At 40.9% G+C, this 16,528-nt stretch overlaps 1 protein-coding gene across 1 annotated transcript in view; it reads left to right on the top strand.

Annotated features, from left to right (window-relative positions):
* The window catches only part of ATG14 (autophagy related 14), a 42,733-nt gene that overhangs the window by 11,034 nt on the left and 15,171 nt on the right, over positions 1-16,528 (top strand). Inside the window, exons 2-6 of the mRNA XM_001924990.5 lie at positions 2,860-2,922; positions 4,936-4,978; positions 7,856-7,937; positions 11,993-12,230; positions 15,241-15,470. Of these exons, the coding sequence (XP_001925025.3) occupies positions 2,860-2,922; positions 4,936-4,978; positions 7,856-7,937; positions 11,993-12,230; positions 15,241-15,470 (656 nt within the window). The remainder of the gene's footprint in view (positions 1-2,859; positions 2,923-4,935; positions 4,979-7,855; positions 7,938-11,992; positions 12,231-15,240; positions 15,471-16,528) is intronic.

Here is a 16,528-nt window from a genome sequence, read left to right as displayed (position 1 = left end):
CTCATTTTCTAACATTACTGATAATAGTGAAAAATTGGAAGTGATGGCAATCAATAGGAGTTTCTATAAATAAATTATATGACATCCATTCAGTGAAATTCTGTGTACCTACTAAAGAATGAAATAGGTCTGTATGTTCTGACATCAAAAAAGATGCAAAACATATCATGTGATCAACCCAGCTTGAAAACATGTTGTATAAAATATGCTTCCCCCCTTCTTTTTTTTAAATCTCCGTGAGTCCTTGGATGGAGAATGGATGAGTGTGCTGATGAGCAGTTGACATGCTGACCAGATACATTCTTTATATTCATCTGCTCTTTAGCTTTGCTAACACCAAGTATTTTTAATTTCCTCCATGAAGAATAGTATTAATCATGAAGTGTCTGATACAGTAGGGATTGTTATCTTCTGTTTGGTTTTCTCCAGTCATTTTCCAGTCATCTTAAACTATATTTTAAGTTTGTTATTGTTTTATTTTATTTTATTTTTTAAAATCCAAGGCCCAAGAGAACTAACCAGCTTGATATAAAGCTGGACAGTGCTATCCAAATTTATTTGAATGCAAAGTGACATTTTTACAACAGATCTAAAAGGAACTTTTTTAGCCTCTAAAGCAGGATTTTATTCTCCATGCCACCCTTTGTTTGCACAGTTGGATGAGTCTTGTGAGTTTGTCAGCTCCTTCAGGTTCTTAGAGCATGAATCATGACATTGCCTCAGTGAGGTAGAGGTAAATACCACATTTCTCATTTTGGATACAAGGAAATGGAAACATGTAACAGTTAAGTAACATGTCCAGGATGCAGCCAGTTGCAGAAGAATGTATGATTCGATTTCTTAGTATTGTGTAAGATGCTGTGTTAGAAGTTGCTGCCTGATAAACTGGTGAATCTGTGAATTTGTCTACATCCCACATTGGTTTCTCAGTTTTCCTAACACTGTTTGATGTGGTTACTGCATCACTGGCTATTGCAGTGCTATGCAATAGAGCTTTGTGCAGTGATGTTCTGTGTCTGTGCTGTCCAGTAAGGTAGCCCCCAGACATATGTGGCTCTTGAAATGTGGGTAATGCAACTGAGAAATTGACTTTTTCATTTAATTTTAATTTTGTCACATAAGTGTACAATTCTGTCACATATTATATTGCCTGATTTGCTCTCTAGTTTAATACATGTTGTACATTTTTGGTGACTTTTTTTTTCTTCCAGGGCCACACTTGTGGCACTTGGAAGTTCCCAGGCTAGGGGTCAAGTTGGAGCTACAGCTGCTGGCCTGTGCCACAGCTACACCAGATCCAAGCTGCATCTGTGACCTACATTAGAACTCATGGCAATGCTGGATCCTTAACCCACTGACTAAGGCTAGGAATCGAACCGGCATCCTTGGAGATCCCAGTTGGACTCATTAACTGCTGAGCCACAAAGGGATTTCCCCAGTGACTGAAGTTTAAAATGGTAGGGTCATAATTAGACCATTCTATCCTTTCCATTTAGAAGAAGATATCTGGGTATGCTTCAGATGTTGGATGATAGAAATAGCATGTTAGCGTTAGATGTCTGGATCATTTTAAGGAAGAGATTTTTAGGACTGTTATGGTTCTGTTAAATTGTTTTCATTTAGGCTAGGAATTAAGGAGATAGCCAAAAGCCTAATCTTGGACTCCATACCATGCTACTCCATAGAATGTGGCATTACCTCTGTTTCTTTGAAAATCATGAGCAATTTTCCATTCTACATCAGTTGCATGATGTTAGTCATAGATTTTTTTTTTTTTTACCCAAATTCTTGTTAAGCAACAAGCCACACTGTAGGTCCTCAGTAGCCTCGCGTGCTTGATGGCTACCTAACTGCCCAGCACAGGTCTAGAAGATCTGAGTATCACTGCTAGCCACTGTCAGGTGGTTGACATTTGATAGAACCCTGTACCGAGCAGCTGTAGAATACACAACCTTTCAAGTGGAACTTACACCAAGGCCTATCATATGTAGGGTTGTCAAGAGAGCCTCACATCAGTGGTTGAAATCTCATAGAGTATGTTCTGTGACAATATCAGAGTTGAAATAGAAAACAATAGTAAGTTACCCAAAAAATCCCACATGTCTGGAATTTGAACAATATGGGTCAAAGAGGAAATTTTATGAAAAATTAGAAATTTCAATTAAATGATAACATACACCATATTAAAATTTTTAGGGTTTAGCGTAAGCAATACTTTGGGGGAAATTTATAACTTTATATGGTTATATTAAAAAGGGAGAGACCTAAAGTCGCTGATCTAAGTTTCTGCCTTAAACTGCAAAAAATTAAAAAAGCAAACTAAATCCCAAATAAGGTACTGGGAAGAAAATAAGGATAAGGGTAGAAATATGACAAACAGCGAAAGTGAACTGCAAAGTGTTATTCCTTTTTGATAATTTTTATTAAGTAACTTTCTAGCCCATAATATCTAGCAATAAAATTAGAAAAAAAATGTTCTTTAAGAATTATAAGGGACCAGTTTATAGTTGAGAGCAAGGTTAAATTAAGCTTAATAATTAAAATTATTTTTATAATGGAAGTCTCAGTTTCCTTGAATGCAGATCCACTTTCATGCTCTGATTTGCTTGTTTTGAAAGACCATTTAACCTAGGGGTGGAAAAAACCTATAGACATTTTATAAACCCATGAAAGAGTTTTAAAGCTGAGAATTCGAACTTAGTTTTAAATAACCAAATGGTAAGCTGTGTGCATCGCATTGAGAAGATATGTTCAAACAGTGACATTTCTGGATGAGTCTGCAGAAAAGATTGGCTCTCAGGAATTGCATAATTTCATTCAACAGAAAAAAAAATGAACATTGAATTTTTTTTCTTACAGGTTTATAGACAAGAAGGAAAGGTTAAGCCAACTTAAGAGCAAGCAAGAAGAATTTCAAAAAGAGTGAGTTTTCGTTTTGCTTTTTAATTCGTGGAGGTTATCTAGTCACCACATGGTGTAATTCTGTGCTATGGTGTGCAGATATATGGATTGTGAATTTACTATACTAAGTTTAGGATACAGTTTTTTGTTTGTTTGTTTGTTTGTTTGTTTTTTGTCTTTTGTCTTTTGTTGTTGTTGCTATTTCTTGGGCCGCTCCCGCGGCATATGGAGGTTCCCAGGCTAGGGGTCTAATCGGAGCTGTAGCCACCGGCCTACGCCAGAGCCACAGCAACACGGGATCCGAGCCACGTCTGCAACCTACACCACAGCTCACGGCAACACGGGATCGTTAACCCACTGAGCAAGGGCAGGGACCGAACCCGCAACCTCATGGTTCCTAGTCGGATTCGTTAACCACTGCGCCACGACGGGAACTCCTAGGATACAGTTTTAAAGTGTGAAAAGCATTGAATCTGGGAGAAGCAAAATAGGAGAGATTAAGTTTCTAGAAAACACTGGGATCAGACCTGGTGCCTGATTCACAACAGGCAGTGACTGGATGGATGAATCAGCCCCCCCCCCCCCCCGGCCCTGTTAATTGATGTGTAGTAAATGGCTCCAAGACAGAAGGCTTATTAGACCTGAATTATTGGTGGTGGCGCTTGTAGGACATTATTGCTTCATTCTTCTATGTTAAGATTTTACAAAGTGTGATCTGCAGATCATCTACATAAGAATTCATTAACTTGCGTAATGGTAAAAAAATGCAGATTCTTGAAATCCTATCCTGATGTTAGGATTCAGTAGGTTTAAAGGGAGGCCCAGGAATCTGAGTATTAACAAGCATCCCTGCTGAATCTCATCCTCTGGATTTGAGAATTCTCTTGCAGAGCCTCGTGTCCCAAACTGACTAACCACTATTCTCCAGCACACCCCAAGTCTGATTAACACAGGTATAAGCAGACGAAGTCTTTGGAGATGCCTAGATTTGGAGATACTGGCTTGGATTTATTTAACTCCGTCATTTCTTGAACTTACTCTGTCGCAGAAACTTTATTTTCCGTAGAACACTTCACTCCTAAAATAAATGTTTATCAGAGCCGGCTTGTGCCATTTTGAGAGAAATAGACAGCAGCATTTTGGATCATGAATTCTCTAGTAACTATCATTTATTAATTAATTATGACTGATGGAATTTATTTATTTATTTTTGTCTTTTTGTCTTTTCTAGGGCCACTCCTGAGGCATATGGAGGTTCCCAGGCTACGGGCTGAATTAGAGCTGTAGCCACCGGCCTATGCCAGAGCCACAGCAGTGTGGGATCCAAGCTGCGTCTGCGACATACACCACAGCTCACGGCAACACTGGATCGTTAACCCACTGAGCAGGGGCAGGGGCCGAACCACAACCTCATGGTTCCTAGTCGGATTCGTTAACCACTGCACCACGATGGGAACTCAGAATTTATTGATTATAATGGAGGACAAAGGCTATGGCTTTAGGGAAGTTTATTGTGAGCATTTACAGAAAGCCCTAAGTTGTATTAAAAGTGCAAGAGGCCAATTCGACCCCTAGCCTAGGAACCTCCATATGCTGCAGATGCAGCCCTAAAAAGACCAAAAAAAAAAAAAAAAAAGGTTGAGAATTATGTTTGGATTTCCGATTGTGGCTCAGCTGTAACAAACTTGACTAGTATCCATGAGGACAAGGGTTCGATCCCTGGCCTTACTCAGTGGGTTAAGTGGTTGCCACCAGTTGTGGTGTAGGTCACAGATGAGGCTCGGATCTGGAGTTGCTGTGGTTGTTCCCTTGCCTGGGAACTTCCACATGTGGCAAGTGTGGCACTGAAAAGAAAAAAAAAATCGCAGAAGGAAGGAGGCAAGAAAAAAAATCGCAGAGAGCAGGGACTTTGGAAAACATTTTGGTGTTTCCAGCCATTTTTAAGACCTTATTTTAAAAAGTTGTTGATTTGGGGTTTTTGAGCTTCAGCAAATTTATTAAGGACTTATTTCCTTTTTCTTCTTCTCCATACAGAGTGTTAAAAGTTGTGGAAGGAAAATGGATAACAGATCAGTTGGTAAGCTCTAAGAAGTATATAAATAATACCTTTTATATCTGAGGTTACATGTTTTTAAGTTGACAGACCTTAAAGAATCATTTTGAATTTAAATTTATTTTTGATCGTTTTTTGGCAGCCCTCCGTGAATATATTTGTAGTGTGGGCTTTCAGATATTTCACCTAGATACCAAAATGAGGTGTTGGCGATTAATAATGGAACCGCCGTAAGGAATAACTATGAAATCCAGTATTGACATAGACATACAAGAAGAGTGAGGTGTCCTTTTTGAAAAAAACTCACTTTTTTTTTTTTTTTTTTTTTTTTTGGTCTTTTTGCCATTTCTAGGGCCACTTCCATGGCATATGGAGGTTCCCAGGCTAGGGGTCTAATTGGAGCTGTAGCCACTGTCCTACACCAGAGCCACAGCAACTTGGGATCCGAGCCGTGTCTGCAGCCTATGCCACAGCTCACAGCAATGCCAGATCCTTAACCCACTGAGCAAGGCCAGGGATCAAACCCGCAACCTCATGGTTCCTAGTCGGATTCGTTAACCACTGAGCCATGATGGGAACTCCTGAAAAAACTCTCTTATTGTAAACACATACTTTCTAGATGGATTAATGGTTAGATGTGAAAAATAAACTAAAAAATATTAAAAGAAAATATGAGAGATTATTTATTTAATCTGTAGGTGAGCAGACCTTTAGAAGCCATGAAGGAAAATATGACAGGTTACATAAAAGTTTAAAAGTCCTATATGTTAAAGACCCTAGCAAAAAAGTATAGCATATGAAAATAAGGGGTTTGATTGATTACACTTTTATTCACTGTTAATTGGATTGTATATTGACATAATTGTTTGGGAGACAATTTGATGGTGATTTGTTGGGTTTTTTTTTAATGCACATATGGTATAGCCAGCAATTTTCCTTCTTAGAAAATGCACATGAATGTAGAGATTTATGGGTAAAGAAGTTGATTGTGTGTGTCATTGATACTAAAGTTAATATATAAATAATCTAAATACTCATCAAATAGAATAAGATAATTATGGTACTCCGTAGCTATTGAAAAGAAGGTGGTCAGTTTTCATGTGTAGGTATGGAATGATAGTCAAGGTGTTTTGTTTGTTTTTTTGGGGGGAGGGGGGCACTTCCATGGCGTGTGGAAGTTCCTGGGTCAGGGGTTGAACCCATGCCACAGCAGTGACCTGGACTGAGCCACACAGGAACTCCCAAGATATATTTTTTTAATGAAAAATCAAACAGAAGGTGGGCTAGGGTAAAGTATGATTCTATTCGTGCATATGTTTTAAATATATTTTCTCTTAAAAAAACCCTGAAAAGACACATATCAAACTTTGAGATCACCCCTGAAGAGTGGGAAGGAATCAACCTAACTTTTCTTTTCTTTTGTGATGCTTAATTTTTTCACAGTAATAAGCATCATTCAAAATTTTTAACTAATACTTGAAGCATGATATAAGTGAATTCTGCTTATGCTCTGAATGTTATGTATATAAAGTAGTATGTTATATAGGAAAAGATTATCAAAGAATCTCATCCTAGTTTTTCTAAATTCCTTCTACTGTTTCAAGTTTTTCAACCAAAAACTTATATATTAAGACATCTAATTGTGAGTTCATTCCTGAATCCACCAGCTCCCATGAATCTATTCTCAAATGTTTCTCTCACTCCACTGGAGAAGAGAGCGTTTAGACCACCACACATCCCTATAATTGACTCTCTATCTTGTATCATCAGGCTACTTTAGACAAGTGTTAAACATGGTAAACACTTGTGTGTTACTGTAAATTTTCTGTTATCCCCATTTATGAAGGCATTATGGAATAGATAATCAGTCTTTTTAAAACTAATAGGTCGGATTTTTACTGATCCCTTATTTTCTTTGGAGAAGCCGTACCAAAATCCTGGAGTTGTATAAAAGCAGTTTCATGTTTCATATTTTCTGATGCTTTTCAAGAAGTCTTACATGAGTTATACACTTTAAAAAAAAAAAAAAAAAAAAAAAAGGAGTTCCTGTAGAGGTGCGGTGTTTAGCGAATCTGACTAGGAACCATGAGGTTGCAGGTTCGATCCCTGGCCTTGCTCAGTGGGTTAATGATCCGGTGTTGCTCTGAGCTGTGGTGTAGGTCACAGATGCAGCTTGGATCTGGCGTTGCTGTGGCTCTGGCTTAGGCCGGTGGCTACAGCTCTGATTAGACCCCTAGCTTGGGAACCTCCATATGCCGCAGGAGTGGCCCTAGAAAAGGCAAGAAGACCAAAAAAAAAAAAAAAAAAAAAAAAGCTTCTGTTTTATTGCAGTTTTTATTTTTTGCAAGTAGTATTTGCTTGTTATATCAGTGAGATGATACAGTGATGGTCTCCTCAGTTACCAGCACTGAGAGTTTAGAGCTGGGCATCCATAGAAGTCTCTGATGATGCACATATTCTCTGTCTTTACTGCTGGCTATGTACTATTAGCCACACGTAGTGTTGACGTGTACCACCTGCCATGTGGGTAGTATGAGTAGGAGCTGGATTTTTAAATTTTATGTAATCTAATTGACTTTCAGATAGCCACATGAGACTAGTAGCTATATATTAGATGGGGTAAGTTAAAGGAATATCCTTCAACATTTTTCTCTGTGCTTATTAACACATAAAAGAACTATGTAAATTTCTCCTTCTCTCTTGTGGTTTCTGCACTGAACCAGAATAACATTTATTCTTTTCTATAATCCACTAGTTACAAAAGCTATAATAAATATATTGGTCTTTTCTTCCTTACATTTTCTGAGATATACCTCAAAATAAGTAGTGGTCCCAGATGGATAATCTTAATTAATCATAAGAGACCAACATTTGTGATATTTATTGCATACCTTTTTTAAGAGATGGAAAATAATGTCCTACAAGATGAGGATTGAACAACTGAAACAAACTATATGTAAAGGAAATGAAGAAATGAAGAAAAGTAAGTAATTTTGCTCACTTCTCTCTATCATCCCTAATAAAGGGCTCATGTGGAATCTTGTGGGGTTAAGAAACTAGAGAGACTGAAGGGAGGGGAGAGGCAACAGCAACCTGGAAGATTTTACTGCTTGCCTTTCTATAAACTGCTACTTTTCTAAATTAAAAAAGTTAAAGAATGTATGTGTCCCATGTCACTTAGCTGACAGGAAGCTCAGCATTTTTCTTGGTACTCAGGTATGGTAATTATTAGTTCATACCAGAAGCACAGAATATTGGCTTTTTCTCCATCAAGGAGTATTACACATATTTTAATCTGTATCGATCTTGCATTACATTTGTGTACTTCCTACCTTATCACATATGGTTGTCCAGATTTAGAAGCGTCTTTTTAGAACTCTTGTGTCCTTAGAAGTAACCCTTGTATTTTTAAAGATCAGTGTTTAAAGTTTAGAATGGGTTGCCATCATAACCTTGTGACTCGCTTTCTTGTCCATTTATTGCTTTCAGAAGCAAGTATTTTATAGTGGGATGTAATGGTGTAAACGCTGCCTTTGAGAATGCTTGTCCTGGTAAAGTGCTTGCATCAAGTTTCACAGGATTAGTAAGCTAGAGAACCAGGGTACCCCAGTGAGGCGGTGTTCAGGACTATAGCAGCCACTCTGGAGTATGGCTTGTGCTCTGCCCAGGCTCCAGGCCAGTAGCTGTGCAGGGGCTCATGACTTGCCATGGGTTCACTCCCTTTCCCCTCCTCCCTGTTTGTCATGTTAGGAATTTGCCATGGGCCATTTGAGAACCTCCTGCAATTGCTGGATTTACTGGGCTTGTGCACTTCTCTGATGAGCAAGTTTATTTTATTTTAGGGCCACACTTGCGGCATATGGAGTTTCCCAGGCTAGGGGTTGAGTCAGAGAGAGCTACAGCTGCTGGCCTGCACCGCAGCCACAGCCATGCCAGATCTGAGCCTCATCTGCAACCTACAACACAGCTCATGGCAACACCGGATCCTTAACCCACTGAGAGAGGTCAGGGATCGAACCCTCAACCTCATGGTTCCTAGTGGGATTCGTTTCTGCTACGCCCTGACGGGAACTCCTGATGAGCAAGTTCAAAGCTTCAATCAGCTCTTTTTAATAGGTTCCTGACCCCAAAATACAGAAGCAGCAACCGCAGAAAATAAAAGATACGGTTCTAATTTAGTGGACCCCATAAGTGTGGTTTTCATCCCTAGCAAATCATCAGGATCACCTGGCAACCTTTTTTAAGATGTAGAGAGAGAACCCTGGGACCTGCCCTGAACTTAGGAAGTTAACATCTCATGCACGGGGACTGAGGCCAATAGTTCTTCAACTGTCTCTAGTAAAAGACTGCTTTCCCTTTCTTTTACAATGTGTTGTAAACTGATACTAATACTTTTGTGAAATATGATGTAGTTACTAGAAAAATGATCGTACACCTGGATATCATGGCACTGTCAAATAGCTATGTCAAAAAAAAAGTTCCTGGAGTTCCCGCTATGGCACAGCAGGACCGCTGGCATCTTGGGAGCATCAGGGCAGCATAGCGGGTTTAGGATCCGGTGTTGCCACAGCTGTGGCCTAGGTTACAACTATGGTTCAGATATGATCCCTGGCCGGGAAACTCCATATCCCGGAGGGTTTGATCTATATTTCTTTACTTCTCTTGTCTGGTAAAAGTTTGCAGACAGGCCAGATCCATAGCTCATGCTCTAGTAGTAGCACTGTTCTGATGATCTGTGAGCCTGGGGGACCACTTCTCTTTAGAACATAAATAGAGTCTGGTTGCCACCCTCTAGACCAGACTCATAAAACTTTGCAAACAATTTTAAGAGAGTTAATGGATTCCGAAAGCTATGCATGAGCTCAAGTCTAGGATTAGATTAAGAGATTGCTACTTAATAAGTACTCTGTCCTTTTCAAAAAATATCTGATTTTTGTTGTCAAAATATCAAATATATCCAGAAAAGGACATAAATTATAAACTGTAGAGCCTGATAAATATTTCTCCAGAATCTTTTCATTTAAAGTCCCATGATATGAAATAATATGGCATAGATAGGAGCAGTTGGATTGTATTTGAAATCTCAGAGTTGATTTGATCTGTGATACAGACAGTTACTTGTCCAGAAAAGCAAGTGTAGATTATAGGCACAGCATCCAAATGTTTTAATGGTCAAGGAGAAATGGCATGGAGAGAAGGGCGAATTAAATTCTGAGTCTGCACTAGTGAAGGTTGGGTGACTGATGATTTCCTGCTACCTTGAGGAGTCCTGATAATAAACTGGAAAATGTCCTTTAAAAATCTGACCACCATACAGTTCAGGTGCTCAGGCCATGGCTAGTTAGGTATGTTTGAGCATTGTTAAGAGCTCAATAGAGATCATGAAAATGAATGAACTTACTGCAAAATGTGTGATAGAACCAGAGATTTAACTTTTAGGACATTCGTATTGAGCAGGAATGGTGAAGAGATGTATCTGAGGGGGAAAAAAAGTAAGAAACCTTATGCTTGCAATGAGATAACTAGGTTCATTGGTCCTCAGTTGAGGAGGGTGGTTTTGGTCCACAGGCATTTATCAACTGCTTCTATCCCAGTTAGGAGATGACAAGCCTTTTTTTGTTTTGTTTTGCTTTTTAGGGCCCCACCTGAGGCATATGGAAGTTTCCAGGCTAGGGGTCAAATCAGAGCCATAACTGCCGGCCTATGCCACAGCTGCAGCAAAGCTAGATGTGAGCCTAATCTTCCAACCTACACCACAGTTAGCAGCAACACCAGATCCTTAACCCACTGAGCAGGACCAGGGATCAAACCCTCATCCTCGTGGATACTAGTTAGATTCGTTAACGCTGAGTCACAATGGGAACTCCCGACAAGGCTTATTTAAGTAGTTCCACCTTGTGGAAAGGATTTGAGGTATCTGGTAATTGAGAGGGGGGAAGGATGTGCAGAAGGGGACTATAGGGTATGTGCCAGTCTGGTGGTGGCCAGGAATTGAGGGGTCTCGTCGGTATTTGATCAGCAGTGGAGAACCGCTGACACTGGCTATACTTTATGAAGACTGAGCCAGTGAGAGGCAGGAGGTGTGTGGGGTGGAGCCAACTGGAGGTAGGCAGAGTTTGGGTGAGACCAGTATTGTGACGTGGGAATGAAAGACCTAGATATAAGGAACCATAGGACAGCTCATGGAATGGGCCATCAAAAGATTAATTTAGGAAGTGGACAGGTCAAAAGTAATTGTGAAGGAGGGAACCTAGCTTAAAATAGGTTAAGAGAAAAGATAATGAGCTTGTTTTTGAACTTGTTTGAGCCCCATGGGTGTTCTTGGGTGTCTGAGATTTTAGAACCTGTTATTGCTACTTTAGAGAAGTTTAGCCACAACACTATAACTGTAGCAGGTCTGTAAGGGCTTCATAAAAAAGACATACATTGAGCAGGACAAAGTGTCTACCTGTTTTCTTGGTTATGTCACCAGGCTCTGACTGCCCCCTCGAAGTGCTTATAATGCTGGTGGATGAGAGGCGCTCCCACCCTGTGGGGGCTGCCGCACTCCACTGTGACTTTGCTATACTCCTGGTCTCTCTGCTGCATGATCACCTGCCATGAGATTATCCCTGGGTTCTCTGGATGTAGCCTGAGGCACACTTAATAGTTTTCTAAGGAAAATCAGATAGCCAGTAAGTTTTTCAAACTTAGATCTCTTTTCTGCCCAGTGTGGCTTTTGTTCAGAGCCTGCTGTGAGAAAGGCAGGTACTAAACTCAAACCTGATAGTCTTGAGTGATGCTCACTAATGTTGATTACAAAGGGAGACCCAGAGTCACTTAAGTCATGGTCCCCTTTGCTCCATGTGTAATACCTACTTGAACTGAACTCTGTCTCCATACTTAGTGAACATCTTGTAGTTAATTTTATTGAGGTTTTGCCTTCAGTTGAGACTGCAGGGAAGCATTTAGGCTTTGGGGGCAGGAAGAGGTGGGGAGTCCATAGTAGCCAGGAACCATCCTTAGAGATAATTGTTGGGTGTGATTTATTCATTTTAGATTCTGAAGGCCTCCTCAAAACCAAGGAAAAGAATCAGAAACTTTATACTCGAGCACAACGGCATCAGGAGAAAAAGGAGAAGATTCAGAGGCACAATCGCAAACTTGGTGACCTGGTAGAAAAAAAAACCACTGACTTACGAGGTCATTATGAGCGTCTGGCAAATCTTCGGCGATCTCACATATTGGAGCTCACCTCTGTCATTTTTCCAATCGAGGAAGTAAAGACTAGTGTGAGGTATGGTACTCGAGTCTTTTGACTCTAGGAAAACGCAGGTTCCAAAGATCAAGTGTCTTTCAAGTATGTCAGCACCTCATTTATTGGGCCTCATTCTGGGTTTTCCTGGTAATGAAACTTAAGTCTTATCGGCTTCAGCAAACAGTACACACTGGGACAAAGTTGAGGAGGAGGCCAGGGTGAAGGGCAGTGGCCCTGGGCGGGGGGCAGACCTGTGCTCTCTCAGAGATGAGGTGTGGGCTCATGCCCCTGATCAGGAACCACCTGGTGTGGCTGCAGGACCAGTTGAGCTGTTCAGTAGTTCAGTGCTGTGAAGCAGGTTCTTGAGCCTGGAAGTCTGGTTTCCTTGTCTGTTAGAGGCGAGTGAGAAATGCCTACTTCACAGAGACATCCTGAGCTGAGGTGGGAGAAAACACCTAGGGGTCTATTAATTGGTGGGCAAGACTTGCTGACTCAGCCTTTTCCTGGTAATTAACACCTAGGGCACTGGATCGTGGATGTTGAGTCAGGCAGTAGTGCACAGACACCCTGAGGAGTCTTTGTGGTGGTTGTTTTCACCCAGCTGTTCCTTAGTCATCCAGGAACTTTAGAAAAAGACAGGTTCCAGGGACGCAGTTCCAGCCTCCCAGTCCATCTCGTGATACTTTATTATCTTCCCCAGATGATGCTGGGGATCATCCAGGTTTGGAAACTTCCACTGAAGAGTTTCGTTTGCTTTCTCACTAACCATCAGGTTGATCCAGTTGAGGGTTTTCTTGTCTGTCCTGTTGGCCCTCTCTTGCACCTTTCCCTATAACTGGACAGTCAGTCAGCTATTGCTTCTTAGAGCTTAATATTTTCTGCCTCTGCTTCAACCTGTTTTTTCCTCTGTTGCCAGAATTAGTGTCTTAAAAGCCTAGGAATTGCTTCTGGCTTGAAAAACTGCTCTCTGACTTTTTCTTTTTTCTTTATGCTTTTTAGGGCCGTACCTACAGCATATGGAAGTTCCCAGGCTAGGGGTTGAATTGGAGCTCCAGCCACAGGCCTATACCACAGCGACAGCAAAATCAGATCCAAGCCGCATCTGCAACCTACACCACAGCTCATGGCAATGCTGGATCCTTAAACCACTGATGGAGGCCAGGGATCAAACCTGTGGTCTCATGGATACTAGTTGGGTTGCTTACCACTGCGCCACAAGGGGAACTAACTCTTGCTCTTTGACTCTTACCGAGTAATTTGTCATTAGTAACAGATGGCAACTATAAAAGTAAAAAGGCAGATAAAAATAGAGAAGAAATGAAAGTTCATGGGAGTTCCCATTGTGGCAAAGCAGAAACGAATCCAACTAGGAACCATGAGGTTGCAGGTTCAATCCCTGGCCTTGCTCGCCGCAGTGGGCATTTTGAATCTGTGGAAAAGTTGGATTATCAAAAATTGGCAGAAAGACAGCTGGCCGGGCCTTTGAAGGGAAAAAAAAGCTGACATATAGAAACATAATTCTAAATTAAGTTTTCTTGGGCCAACATTTCAATCTTGGAACACATTACAATAAACCAAGACTAAGATACTATTCCAGAGTTGAGGAGACTAGGGAAATTGACAGCGGAATACCGAGTCTCAGAAGAGAAGACATGGAAAGCTTTCTTTCTCTTCCTTACTTAGTGTAGCACAGAAGGCCCTTCCCAGCCTGTCCATTTTCAGCACCGTCTCCCGTCCCTCGTGCCTTCTGCCTGCCATCATGCTGATCCTCTCTGCTCCCATGTTCTCCCCACCCCCCATTCCCACTCTCTAGACCACCAATTCTCAAAGTGCGGTCTGTGGGCCACTCTGGGTCCCTGAGACCCTTTCAGGGGGTCCATGCAGGTTAAAACTGTTTTTGTAATAATGCTAACACTTCATTTACCCTTTCACTGTGTTGACATTTGCACTGGCAGCTCCAAAGCCATGGAGGGTAAAACCTCTGTTGCTTTGACAGATTTCAAGGCAATGACACCAAACTGGTCGTTGTATTCCATCCCTGTCCTGGGACTGTAAAAGACCAGCCAGTTTCACATCAAAAATATTACTGATGGAGCAATATAAATTATTAATTTTATTTACATTTTATTAAGTCTTGATTCCCGTGTTTATATCTTTTGACTGAACGGTGCAGTGAGATGGACAGTCTGCAGAAAGCATGCTGCATGCACACTGAAGTAGCTCAAGGAAAAGACCCTAAGTGAGTTGCAAGCAGAAGGAGTTGGGTTTTTTTCATGGGATGTTGTATCTACTTGAAAGAACAACAGAAGGACGTAGGTATTAAAGAGATCTTCAGAAGTCATAATCAGTGCTACACTGTGCTGGATGACTCAACTGGTCAACACATAATGTCACTCTTGACTGTTTTCTTGTTTTGAGAAATACAGATTTTTTTTTCATAAAAATATGTTACATGTAATGAGTCATCCACAGCACATGAAAGTTCCTGGGCTAGGGGTTGAATCAGAGTTACAGCTGCCGGCCTATACACCACAGCCACAGCAACACCAGATCTGAGCCACATCTGTGACCTACCCCACAGCTCATGGCAATGCAGGATCCTTAACCCACTGAGTGAGGCCAGGAATTGAGCCCATGTCCTCATGGATACTAGTTGGGTTCATTTCTGCTGAGCCACAAGGGAAAGGGAAATGCTCTAAAATTTTCTCAGATTTCTAATACAGTAAATATTAATAGAGCTAACCCACATCCATGAAAGCTCTTTGGGGTCCTCAAAGTATTTTTAAGCATGTAATGGGGTCTTGAGACCAGATAGTTTGAGGAGCTTATACTGGAAGACTTAATGCATGATGCCATCTTCCTCACATGCTGTGAGCTTCTGTGCCACAGCTGGTTTGATTTTCATATGTGATGGAATTCTTCATCTCTATATTCCAATTAAACTCCTATTTCTCATGTGCATCTTCCCAGTCTTTTGCATATCTACCAAGTAATTTCATGTTCTAAAAAACCCAGTCCCCTGACATCCATATGCATCTTTGGTTTGTAGAGATCCTGCAGATGTGTCTTCAGAGAGTGACAGTGCTATGACCTCCAGCACTGTGAGCAAGCTCGCCGAAGCCCGGAGGACGACTTACCTCTCGGGCAGATGGGTCTGTGATGACCACAATGGCGACACCAGCATTAGCATCACGGGGCCTTGGATTAGCCTTCCCAACAACGGAGACTACTCTGCCTACTACAATTGGGTGGAAGAAAAGAAAACCACGCAGGGCCCTGGTGAGAAGCAGGATAGTCTTTGAAAACTCGTATAAATATATGTATATTTTTCAAGTTTCAGGCTGGCTGGCTTGCTTGCTTGATTGATTGATTTATTCATTTATTTTTGTTTCTTTAGGGCCACACCTGCAGCATATGGAAGTTCCCAGGCTAGGGGTCGAATTGAAGTTGCAGCTGCAGGCTTATACCACAGCTCACTGCAACGCTGGATCCTTAACCCACTGAGCAAGGCCAGGGATCGAACCTGCATCCTCATGAATCCTAGTCAGATTGGTTTCTGCTGAGCCGTGATAGGAACTCCAAAGTATATTTTTTAATGGAAGTAAAATTTATGTAACAAAATGAACAATTTTAAACTAAGCAATTCAGTGGCATTTGGTGCGTTCTCAGTGTTGTGCAACCAATACCTCTGTCTGGTTCCAAAGTATTTTTATCACCCAGACAGAAACTCTGGGGCTTGAATCAGTCATTCCCCACCCCCTCCACTCCTCAGGCCTTGGCAGCCACTCTCCTGCTTTTTGTTTTCATAGATGTGTCTTTTCTGGATATTTCATATAAATGGGATCATGTAGTATGTGGCCTTTAGTGTCTGGCTTTTTTTGTTTAGCATAATGTTTTCAAGGTTCATTCACATTGTATGTAGTGTGTATCAGCATTTCATTCTTTTTATGGCTGAATAATATTCCATTGCATGGATATGCCACATTTTGTTTACCCATTGTGGATGGACTGAAAACATGTATTTTTTAAGATATTTCACCTTTGGGGGTCAGTATTGTTTTATTTATATGAAAAGATCTCACTGTTTAAAGAAGTGTCTTTAGCCTTTTGGGTCCTATTTTTATAGTTTCCAAGTTTATAAAAAACTTTTTTTTTTTAACCAGTCCTAAATGGAGATTGAAATACCACAGTAGAAAAACTCTTTAAAACCCCAATAGCTAGAGTTCCTGTTGTGGCTCAGCAGATTAAGAACCCGACTATTGGAGTTCCTGTTGTGGTGCAGTGGTTAATGAATCCGACTAGGAACCATGAGGTTGCGGGTTCGATCCCTGCCCTTG

This window comes from Sus scrofa, chromosome 1 (assembly GCF_000003025.6).
Source record: "Sus scrofa isolate TJ Tabasco breed Duroc chromosome 1, Sscrofa11.1, whole genome shotgun sequence".
NCBI classification, from domain to species: domain Eukaryota; kingdom Metazoa; phylum Chordata; class Mammalia; order Artiodactyla; family Suidae; genus Sus; species Sus scrofa.
Note: the sequence above shows the minus strand (reverse complement) of the source record. Positions and strands in the feature narration are given on the sequence as shown.